This window comes from Protomyctophum bolini (genome assembly GCF_963924005.1).
Source record: "Protomyctophum bolini genome assembly, chromosome: 5".
In the NCBI taxonomy this organism is placed as follows: Eukaryota; Metazoa; Chordata; class Actinopteri; order Myctophiformes; family Myctophidae; genus Protomyctophum; species Protomyctophum bolini.
In genome coordinates, this window is record NC_137866.1 from 21,612,482 (window position 1) to 21,624,871 (window position 12,390).

The 12,390-nt window shown below is 43.4% G+C and overlaps 1 protein-coding gene across 6 annotated transcripts in view; it reads right to left on the reverse strand.

The window, feature by feature from the left end:
• Window positions 1-5,816: 5,816 nt before the first annotated feature.
• Window positions 5,817-12,390, reverse strand: part of plekhg5b (pleckstrin homology domain containing, family G (with RhoGef domain) member 5b) — a gene marked incomplete at its 3' end in the record, with an annotated part of 74,154 nt that continues 67,580 nt past the window's right edge. For 4 of the 6 annotated variants that reach the window (XM_080763609.1, XM_080763607.1, XM_080763610.1 and 1 more), the window contains 4 exons: window positions 9,874-9,989; window positions 9,302-9,471; window positions 7,792-8,883; window positions 5,817-7,672 (listed from right to left, as the gene is read on the reverse strand). In XM_080763609.1, the coding sequence (XP_080619735.1) occupies window positions 7,663-7,672; window positions 7,792-8,883; window positions 9,302-9,471; window positions 9,874-9,989 (1,388 nt within the window). Of the gene's footprint in view, window positions 7,673-7,787; window positions 8,884-9,301; window positions 9,472-9,873; window positions 9,990-12,390 lie in introns of those variants that run through there. The other 2 variants (XM_080763612.1, XM_080763608.1) reach the window with 1 other exon arrangement.

Genomic DNA, 12,390 nt, shown 5'->3' on the forward strand with positions numbered 1-12,390 from the left:
TTTTTCATAAAATGGCCAGAGGTCAAAAGTAAGAGCATGATACTTGTTAAGTTGTTCGGCATGAGGAGATGCATATGTGTATTGAAGTTTCATTACCGATGGTCAAACGGTTCAGCCAGAAAAACTTCAATGCTATATCGTACATGTCACATTAGAGAACAGCAAACAAAACATCCATGATACACTTCAAAGTACGAAATGCTAATCTTTAAGTGGCAGGGCAAATATATACACTATGTACGTACAAAATATAAACAGAAATAATAAATGTATAGGCCTGAACAATGGCTAGTACATATCCAAACATGTGCCGGTGTTGGACTGTACATCTAAGATGATCCTTTTGAAACTTCTCAAAGGAACTTTCAAAGCCAATTTTAGTCTGGACTGTATAGGTCGTTTCACGACCAGGGGCCAAAGAAGGCCGGACATTTTTTACCCCCCCTCGGATTTGAATGCTGGTAATACACACCGTAGTCAAGCATTTGATCTGAGGTTTAGATCATTTTTGACCAAATCAAATTTGGAGGAAAAACGGCTGGCACATACTATAGACATTGCAGGGTTATTTATACTGTATGTTTGAATGTATGTATGTATATGTACACTGTGTGTATGCTGCTGTAGCCTATGCACTATTGTACATAGAGGTGGGGTGGTCCTTGAAGATTGTATGAAATATGCTAGTGCAGTGATACTCAACCTCAGGCCCGCGGGCCACATCAGGCCCGCGGGACCATTATGACTGGCCCACCAATGAAAATCTAAAAAAAAGAAGAAAAAAAAATCTGGAAAATGAAATAAAAATCTTTAATTACATTATTATAAGTAATACTATTAGAGTTGTACTATTACTCGAACGAAAATAAAAGCTTGGGGGGGGGGGGGGGGGGGGGGGAGATGCAATGCAAATGAAAGACATATACTGTGTATCCCTATTCCCTGACATAATTTTATAGCTAAACGGACAGAATTCTATTTTATTTGAATGATGAAACCCAGCTGCCATTAATAGTTGGAAATGGAAATTGGAATTGCGGAATTGCGGAAATGGTAATTGCGGAAATTGCGGAAATGGTGGAAATGGAAATTGCGGAAATTGCGGAAATGGTAATTGCGGAAATTGCGGAAATTGCTCTTCACTTATAGCTATCTATTTTCAGGTAGATTGTTTTATTTTACTCAGTCAGCCATATCACTACTCATTTTTTTTTTCATGAAAAAGGTCATAGCTGGGTAATCTATTTTCAGGCAAATTGTGTTTATTGTATTTTATTTTACTCAGCCATAACAATTAATTTTCTGTTAACCAACTTGTTGGCTGGCAGGCAGGCAGACAGCTACTCATAGACAGGCAGACAGACAGACAGCTACTCATGGAGAATTGGACAGGCAGGCAGTCAGACAGCTACTCATAGACAGGCAGACAGACAGCTACTCATGGAGAATTGGACAGGCAGGCAGACAGCTACTCATGGACAATTGGACAGGCAGGAAGGCAGACAGCTACTCATAGACAGACAGACAGCTACTCATGGACAATTGGACAGGCAGGAAGGCAGACAGCTACTCATAGACAGACAGACAGCTACTCATAGACAATTGGGCAGGCAGGCAGACAGCTACTCATAGACAGACAGACAGCTACTCATGGACAATTGGACAGGCAGGAAGGCAGACAGCTACTCATAGACAGGCAGACAGACAGCTACTCATGGACAATTAGGCAGGCAGGCAGACAGCTACTCATAGACAGGCAGACAGACAGCTACTCATGGACAATTAGGCAGGCAGGTAGACAGCTACTCAGACAGGCAGACAGACAGCTACTCATGGACAATTGGACAGGCAGGCAGGCAGACAGACAGCTACTCATAGACAGGCAGGCAGACAGCTACTCATAGACAGGCAGACAGTAAGACAGCTACTCATTGACAGACAGACAAATAACTACTCATGGACAGACAGACAGACAGACAGGCAGGCATGCAGGCAAAGAGCTACTCATGTTATGTTATTATGTTATTATAACAGCTACTCATGTTATGTGCAATAATTTGTGCAGTTATGGAAACAGCTCTTTGTGTTTATGCAAGAAAATGTAACACATTTATTTATTTACATATTGTGTGCATGCACATTGTACTTTGATACATTTTGCGAAAATAAAGCAATTGAAAGAGAGAAGTTATCAAGTATCATTAATGTCGTAATTTTATCTACTGGCCCCTGGCCCCTTGCCATTTTTGTAATGTGGCCCACAGGTAAATCTATTTGAGTATCCCTGTGCTAGTGGTCCAGAGCTCTAAAATGTTTGAGAACCACTGGTTCAAGAGCAATACTAGTAGACGCCAAGGTGTATTTACAGGTGATTATACCAGCTAATCGGTGGATTACAGCATGTTGAGTCCCCTAATCGGCAGAGAAAAGACAGCGCAGTCCTCTTTTTCCTGTTAATCTGGCCCAGAATTCAAAGGCCCCTCCCCCGTTCTCACATCTGGCCCTGGTGGGATTATTGTTGTACTCCTTGATTTTAAAACAATTTTTATTATGCTTTATCGCTGGTATGCTGCAGGACTTTAATCATTAAAGTGCAGCTTTTCTATGTTAATGACAAAGTAATTACACGTCCCGGCTCTATTAGCCTCGGGTAAGTAATAATGGGGATGCAGCACACCCTGCGATGACCTCATGTCGGGGGCATCCTTGCCAGTGACGACATGTTAGTATGAGCAGAATATTGTGCATGTACGCCACTCAAAAGTATCATTCCTGTTGAATTAGTTTAAAAAAATCCCCCCAGAGATACTGTAATCAATCTCCTTGGCATTCCAACACTTTCACCGATGACATTTTCCACCCCCCCCCCCCCCCCCCCCCCCAAGCCATGTCATGTCAGTATTATCTTTGACAAGGTGTAAGGTTAAATGCTTTCAGTGTAAAAAGTAGTACAGTTTCATACAGTGAAGAAACAATTCATGCATGCCACACTGTAATGTTTAAATGACAGGGCGTGAACCCCCATGCTATTGCACTGTTTATACTGTATGATGGGGGTACGTAGGGTTAACACCACTTGCCATGACAGATGTCAAAAAGCATGCTGTAAAAAAATGTCAGATTAACACAAAGGGGCACTTTGGCAAATCCTGATTATGGGAGCACTTTCATTTATTAAACTGCACCAATCCCCCGGTACACTTCCTGAGCAGGATTTAACGGAGGATCAGGTAGACAGCATTGTCTGTCTAAAACAATCCCTTACTAAGCTCTGCTTGTTTCCTGCTGTCCTGGGCCCTGGGCGGGCGCGCTAGCATGGCTGGTTGCCTGCCTGTAATCTCAGTTGGCTTATAGGTCACTATTACCACTAAACATTCCCATTAATCAACATCATCCCCGTTAGCGGGACTGTGATTGGATTTAGGACATGTTTTACAGGAGCGGGGAAAAAAACGTGAACAGGGAACTAAAGCGTGTTTACAAGGGCTGTGCTGTGTGAAAAGGCCCGTGAACAAGTGGCAGCCATATGGAATGGATAACCATGTGAACAGCTGCCCTGTATCAGAGCCACACTGATCGAGGTAGCCTATGCCATTAGGGTGGTTGTGGTTGACCTTCATGTGATGCATAGGGCCACAGCTGAACATCTGGCCCCTTGTTTGTGCCTATGAGGGGCCACAGTGCAGAGGAGGAGTGTTTAAGCAGACAAGTATATAGCCACATAGGAATATGGATAGGCTATATGACATGTCAGACTGCATGGTCAGACAACCTTGTGGCGCAATTTTTTTTTTTTAACTGACTTTTTTTTAATTAGCACTCATGGGCTTATTTAACATTTATGCTTTGTGGAAGGTGTTCCGGGTATTATTGAACATTTACTTTTCGATGTATTTTTAAATTAAGCTTTAAAACTGAATTTGAACCAATGCTACATCTCTAATATCCTCTCTCTATACCTGGATAGTTTTAGGAGATTAATCAAATCGCCGATTTACCACAGACATAAGGTTTGAGAATAGCATTAAGGTGATAATAGTACTGCCAGATGCTGTCTGGCATAAATTCCTTCCACAAAGGCATGGCATATGTTCAGGGATCAATTGTCTTTATTTGTGTTGTTTTCTCAATTGAGAGTGAGCACATTCCTCACCTCAGTAATTGTATCAGCTTATAAGAAGCTTACTGTCATTTCAATATTGTCTGTTTTCATTTTTAGGATTGTAAAACATGAAATGGGAATCACAAGGATATTTCTTAATTAAATGGACAATCCAGTCAGAAAAGAGGTATAGCATCCAGTGGAGGTCGGATTATAATATTTAATATTCACAATGCACTGACACAATTCATATTACTGTGTGTGTGTGTGTGTGTGTGTGTGTGTGTGTGTGTGTGTGTGTGTGTGTTTACTACTGTACCTTAAATCAGTGGTGTTCAAAGTGGGGTCCAGGGAGCCTCTGTGGTTTTTGAGGGGAACTGTAATGCAATGTAATGAAAAGTAATGACATTTTATTATACTAAACACGCAGTGGTTCCCAACCTTTTCAGGTTGAGACCCAAAAGACAGATTAGACATTTTGTCAGAGACCCAAACTAGTGAAAATATTTTCACTACTACTTAAACATTTGTTTTCTAATTTCTTAGATTTGTCTTTGATGTCTTCCTGAAATTACTGATAAAAATCACTGAATTTAGTTTTTAATTCATGATTTTTTCCTTTTTTGGGAATGTTTTGAAATAATTTAAGCATAAAAGAAATAAAGGGGACCCATACAAATTGGTCCATGACACACAAATGGGTCCCAACCCACACTTTGGGAAACAGTGCTGTATTGTTTCTTACCTTAACTGCACAACACCATTATTAACTATTTTGCTAAATATGTATATTGCATATTAATATTCATATTATACTTGTGGGAACCAATACAATAAATAGGCCTTTATTTGATTTGGTTATATACAGGTGGATGTACACTCACTGATATGAACCAAATATTGACAGGCTGGGATGGCTTAGGGTCGACGATAGAGTACAGCATCTTGCAATGGGTCTGGTCCACAAAATTCGATACACCACCAAGATACCCATGTACCTGTCTAGATACTTCCTTAATGTAAACGAAGCCCATACCCACAACACCAGAGGGAGTGCAACAAACCATGTACAACCCAGATTCGGCACAAACAAGGGACTAAATTATTTTCGCTCCTATGCCACCAAAATATGGAACGCCCTACCAACAGTCATTAAGACATGTGAATCCCTTGACTCCTTCAAAACCGCTCTCAAAGGGCACCTATGGACGGCTGCAATTCGAAACTGGCTCCTGTAAAATCTGAATCCACCCCCACCGCCCACCCCCTTTCCCCTCACTGTATATGTTTCTTTTCCCTTTTTGCTTCCTTTATGACGAATTCCTGTTCTGTTCTTTAATTATATAGAAGTGTCTATTTGTACGTCTAATTGTTTTGATGAATTGAACAAAGTGGACCCTGTTGTAAACAAGTGTAATGCTTAATTGGGTCGTCCACTCACAGTTAACAGTCTTTGTATTGAGTTTGTGCTTGAAATGTTTCAATCAATCAATGGGTTGGCGCTAGGTGATGCAAGCTTGGCCACCACCTCTTTCAAACTCCTCACCATCCTAAATACTTTGTCTCCATCTGCTGGCTGACTCTATCAAATGGTTTTCAATGTGAGCGGGCACTGGGCATTCTATTCCATGCCAGGCTCTCTCCTCAAATCACCCCATTACATTGGATTAAAACATTCAAATAAGGATTACAAAATCTTTTCTGATTTTTTTTTTTAATTTTGTAAGACACTTTTAGAGACATTCCTGAAAAGGTCAAACGGATGGTTTTGGTTCGTAGCACATTTTATGCCCGACAAAGAAACACAAATTATTAAGACTACATCAACAGAAAATGTACAAATCATGAAAGCAAACAATATAAACAATATCAAGTATAATAAATATTACACAAACAAAAAACTAAAAAGTAAACAAAGTTAAACTATTTGGTTTGGGCAACATTGGGGGAAAAAGGTTATAGGAGTTGGAAATAAAATCACTTTTCAGGAACAGCTGAATGTGAGTGTGAACACTTTCATTTTAGAGTGGCGGTCAATAATAACAGCCAACAATGTTTTTTCATTGGCCGGCTGACCATTCACATGTGCAATTACATTATACTGAACTATGAAGTAAGAGGAAAACGGCTGCCACGTGAACACGGTCAGTGTGGAAAAAGACAAACACAAAAACTCAGATTCACTTGTTACATATATTATGCAACCCAAACCACTGTTCAATCTCTTATTATCGTTACCATTGTAAAGAAACACAAAAACAAATGAATTGTCTTAACAAGGTGCTCCAAGACAAGGATTACTTAAGTGTAGATTTCTTTTCATTTTTTTCTCTCCTCCTATGATTTGATACCTTTAGGCCCCCTGGGGGTGAGTACACACTCACGCCATACCCAACTTTAGTGCATACATTTCCTTGAAACAACTTATAGTCACCCACATTCAGTTGATTCGTGAGTTAATCGTTTTTCTTCTACTCAGCAATCAAAACCCATCATCTTCGTTAGTTCAGCATACCAAATGGCATTAGTCCAACCGAAGAACAACAGCTCCAAAAAAAAACCTTGTTTTTCAGTGATCTCTATATTGGCTGAAATGCAGCCATTTTGTGAGGTGGTCTGTTAAAGACAATCAGAGCAACAGATAATATATTCTAGTTATTTAATGGTTGCCGGATCACAGGTCTTTCGGTGCACTTTATTTGAAATCTACTGGCTGCTCGGGTCTTCCATCTTTGGGCATGTTAGCATATTCACAGGAGATGGGAATCAGTTTGGTTCAGTCTGGAATTAAGGACCACTGTATCATTCACACAGACACACATACCAGACATTCTTGAACTGACATTCACTCTCACACGCACACACACACAGCAGACATTAACAGGAAACAAATTCAAATTTGATTGTACACACTGTGTGCAAGTGTACAAAATGTACACAGTGTGTATACAAATTTAAACGTGCGCTCAATTCGCTCTTTTAGTGATTCTTCTATTCAACGACAAATACAACGACTGTGCAATATTCATTTGTTTTCTTTTCTTGAAGCAAACCTGGTGCGGTGGAATCACTGTCCCAGGTGCTGCAGGTGAGTCCGATTTGGTGCGCTTCTCCTCGATTTGGGCATCTCTCTCCTGTGAGCTCTCCGGTCCAGAAAGGGAGGAGATGGTACGACCTTTGCATTAAGGCCCCACCTCTCCCTGTTCCCACTGCCTGCAGGGGTGACAGCTCCACTCCACCGACCCGGTATACTCCAGTCCACATTACAGTCCCAGCCACTTAATGCTTCTTCCATTACAAAGTGCAAGCAGTTAATGTCTCCCTGCCTCTCCCCTCCATGCAGAAAAATTAACGGAAACTAATGCAAACAGCATGAATGGATTGTTATTGTTCAAAACGCAAAAGAAAAATACAGTTCAGACAGTGTCCAAGAAAAGCAATGTGAAGGGAGAAGGCAGACAGATAGAGTGCATTTAGAGTGTCACAAGGAACTCAGTTCATCCACGCAAGTCAAGTGTGGTTCCTTGTTATGGCCACTGGTTTGTCTTCTACCAGAGTGGTTACACCTCTCTAGAAAGGAGAAAACACACAAAACTAAATCAATATACCGGTACATACTATACAGAGGCAATTCATTACGATTACGCGTTTAACTAAAAGGCAAGGGAGCATAGAGTGGCGTTACTTACGAGGCAGTGAGTGTAGAGTTGAGGACCAGAGTGTTGCGTATCCTATAAAGCTGGGCTAGTGTCAGCTTCTTGTGCTGTTGTGCCGGAGACTTTTTGCATTGGGCCAATGTTCCTCCCGAGCCCACCGACTCGCACTTCCTCTCCACAGAGGCGGATGGCGCCACCTCCCCGTCCCAGCCGCTGCACTGTGCCTCGTTGGCATCGCAGGCGCCTGCCAGGGCCGCCCGGACCTGCCTGGCTTGTGCCCTCGTCAGAGTGGCACAGAGTTTATCCGAGGTCACGGTCGAGTCGAGGGAGTCAAAGGACTGGCCGAGAAGGTCACTGGGAAGCAATTCTATCTCTATGCAGTTCTGGCCCAGTTCGGACAGGCTCTTGCTGTACGACAACGACGACGACGTGGCGTTCTCCCTTTCGCTACATACGGGCCGGTCGTGGGCCGCGTGGGTCGTGTCTGCCGCGCGGAGGCGGGAGGCGGGAGCGTCGCCGCGCAAGCGCTGCAGGAGGTTGTCCTCGGAGCGGGACATGGACAGCGTGGAGGGCATCTGGAGGCACAGGAGCCGGGACTGAACGTGGGGCCGGCGGCGAGGCTTGGACGACTGGATGACAGACAGCTGCGACCCGAGGGACGAGTTGTCTCCCGCCTCCTCCTCCTCCTCCTCCTCCTCTTCTTCTTCTTCCCCCTGCTCCGGCTCTTTTTCCTCTGCGTCGTCCTCCTCCTCTTCCCTCTCCTCCTGTTCAACAATTATGGCCTCCGGTTCGCTGCCCTCCTCCTCCTCCTCCGTGTCCTCCCCCTCACTCTGGCTCGGCTGTGCCTGCTGCAGCTCTCTCAGGAGGGACTCCGGGGAGAGGGTACCGTAGGCGCTGTCCATGGATAGAGACCGGCTCTGGGGGTCCAGCTCCAAACTCTCAGGCCCTGCGTCTGGATCCTGGACCTCAGGCTTCATCATGGGCAGGGTGGTGTCCATGACGCCCGAGTCGGGGGCTTTGCCGACGGCAACCCCCCCTGGATCCGTGATTGGACCGGGAGAGTCTTGGTGTTCTGGCTCATCGACGTCCATCACCGACAGGGTCTCAGTCGAACCATCGGATTGGCTGAAGGCAGAGAGAGAGAGAGTTAGCTTTACCAAATGTTACATGTAAATTGACATCAAAGGGTGGTGGTGGTGGGTAGAGGGAATTAGTCATGTTCCCTCACATATTCATGGTGATAGTGCGAGTATTTAAGTTGTTAATTATTTGTCCTCTCTACTGACGTACCTAGTGTTCTGCTGCTCTTTGTGTATCAGTCCCTTCATGTCCTCTCTACTGACGTACCTAGTGTTCTGCTGCTCTTTGTGTATCAGTCCCTTCATGTCCTCTCTACTGACGTACCTAGTGTTCTGCTGCTCTTTGTGTCCTCTCTACTGACGTACCTAGTGTTCTGCTGCTCTTTGTGTATCAGTCCCTTCATGTCCTCTCTACTGACGTACCTAGTGTTCTGCTGCTCTTTGTGTCCTCTCTACTGACGTACCTAGTGTTCTGCTGCTCTTTGTGTATCAGACGTGGGGAGCTGGTCGTGGAGGTGCTGCTCTCGTCCTCCTCCATCTCCTCCTCCCCGCCCACGACACGTGTCTTCAGACTACTCTGTTGCCGGAGAAGCTCCTCGGTTTGAAAGCTCCTCCGAAGCCTCTCTAGTTGGTTCTGAAACACATTTAAAAATGATATATGGTCAGCATCCAGAACAGTGGACGTCCGCCGCCTGACTATTCAGCAGCGCTGTGGAGCAGTGCTTTACAAACACTTTCATGTGTCAAGGACACCTAAACTGATTTAATGATAAAATGTATTCATATGGGTGTCCCATATAGATATCTTTTAGAATGTTTAGCAAATATATCTACAAGCTCACAACGCGTTGTGGTGTGACGCGATTTGAACTTAGAATTAGAATTAGAATGTAGATGGTCTTTTTGGTCTGGTATATAAAATGTGATATAAAATAACTTGAAAGTACTGTATCAATATGTTTGTTCTGAACCCCTTGGGGGGGACCGGACCACACTCTGAGGACCAGAGATGGTAAATATGAACCGGTTCTCCTACCTGGACATTGCAGATGGCATCTATCCAACCTCGCCCCTGGGTGGCGCTGTTGGCTTGGAGAGTGTACGCTGCCACTGCACTGTTGAACTCATTGAGGTAGATAAGGGTGAATGAGCCTATGGGGGGGGGGGGGGGGGGGAGCCAGGAGAAAAAGAAACTCAAATCAACTTTTCAAGGAGATGAATATAAAATACAGGTCAACTGTAATCGATCATTCCACTCCCTATATTTAACCCATTTTGACCTGAGATCAGAGTTCCTGACAGTTTTCAGAAAAATCTATGTTTCTATGTCAGTTGTTCTTTGATTTTTCAAAAATAGCAGACCTACAAGCTCATAGCGCGCCACTCAGTGCCGCGCTATGAGCTTGTAGATCTGCTATTTTTCAATAGCTGAAGCATAACGTAATGCTAACACCAAAAGGGGTTTCCTCCCAAAATGGGTTAAAGACAAAGTATGGGCCTGATTCTTCAACGCGTTTACGCTGATATAATGACGTGAAGCTAGCGGAAAGGCATTTACGTGGATTTCCCACATTAATTTGGAATTCATGGAAATGGCCGTGAACTTGACGCTCACGTAGGTTGGTCGGAAACTCCGTAAAATCCCACGGGACCTCTTTAGGTGGCGGACGAATTTACGGATATATTCAGAAGGCTTTAGTCTTCATGCTGAATCAATAAATAGTTCCCAAATCACAGATAAAATATGTAGGCATGTGTCCCGACCCTATAACATTGTTCAGCACATAAAAAAATGATATATAAAACTTGCACTTGTATGCCTATGCATGCATTCTAGAGGCAAGTCCCATAAGGAAACTGCCCCTGCAAGCGACACATTTTTATTTATTTATTAGGATATTTCTATAGCATGCGCGATTGCGCTGCTCACTTGACAGCCTTCTCTATAGGCTACTCGCAGTGCAACGTGTTGTGAGCTCCCGTGGACTCACGCTGCATGTTAAAAAACAAACTCACAATTATAATAAGAACATAGGCCTACACTTATCTGCATTCTGCACTGTACGAATCCAACATTGTTTAGTGTGTGTTAGTGTTATTTAGTGAGTCAGTTCTCTGACTGTCGGTGTGTGTGTGTGTGTGTGTGTGTGTGTGTGTGGGGCGGACAGCAGCATGCGGCCGCTGAACAGAGTCCAATCTGGGTGAAATTTACATTGGAAAATTAATATAACGGCGCGGTGAGCCCGGCAAGGACAGAACACGGCCCGGCCCGACTGTTATATGGTCTATCTATCTATGGCATTCTATGGTTCACAGACATGCCGGTCTGACAGACAGACAGCAGTCACGACGAGGGCTATAAATCCACATTATGGCATCAGCGCGTGCAATTTGGCCAGTCAGTTTTAAGCCAGCTCACCTTAATTAATTATAATATGGGCAACGTTGTAGCTGTGTAGGCTATATGCTGCAGGCTAGCTACTACATTGATCTCATCATGAGATGAATCAAGTTTGCCGTGTCCCGCGAATCATTTTAATATGACGACATCATGAAATGAATTTACATCTGATACATCGGATATCTATTTTACTTCTGCAGGCGAGTGTTCTTTCTTTTTTTTATAACCCTGCAGTGCATTCATCAGTATCATTGCCGAGTTGTATATAGCATTTGGTCGTGTGGTGAACAGTACAAATTAACTTCTTTCTCATTATGTGAAAGTAACTGTAACATATCAGTTAACTCTGACATTTAAGGATCGAGTGAAGCAATGCGTGCCAAGTTGGCAAGTTTCGTTTATAATTATTTTTATACATATAACTTGCGCTGTTTGCTTGAAGATCTGTCCGTGCAGAGAACCTCCTGTCAAAATTAACTACTCTACAAGCTCATCGCGCTGTTGTATAGAATTTAAAGTTTGGGAATCCTCTGTGCCGGCTATGATGACGTATTTCGAGATTTCCTGTTGCCTTATATGGTGTAGAATGGGCGTGGATGTTCCAACTAACCAGGCGACAACAGGCGAATCGCTTGGGGAAAATGCGGAAAGGACACACTCAGCGATCCGCATAAATGAAGTGATTACACCAGCTTCTCTGAATAACACGTCATCTCAACGTAGCTTGATCGGACGGATAAATACGATATCTGTTTCCGCCACAGTGCAACGGTGGCGTATTTCTTTTTAATGAATCAGGCCCAAAGTCATCAAATGCAGTTACTGCGCTGGAGTAATCCAATAAATTCTCCAATGCAAAATCCTTCGGTTTTTGGAACCTTATTTCTAATCGATGTACATTACTACATGTTTACTGCCTCTTATTCTTTTTATTCTTGAAGCATTGATGCATCTCTATACCCCCTATCAGTATCTGTCTGGTGTCACAATGTTCTCCTGTTATTAGACTTGTTCTTTGTTCATTTATTCTCTATTCTCCTATTGTAACTCTTCCTGGAATAGAGGGTATGCGCGTGACATCATCATCAAACCCGGAAGTTATGCAGGAATGCCTGAACTACTTTCTGGCCTTGACAGCCCATACATCCAAAC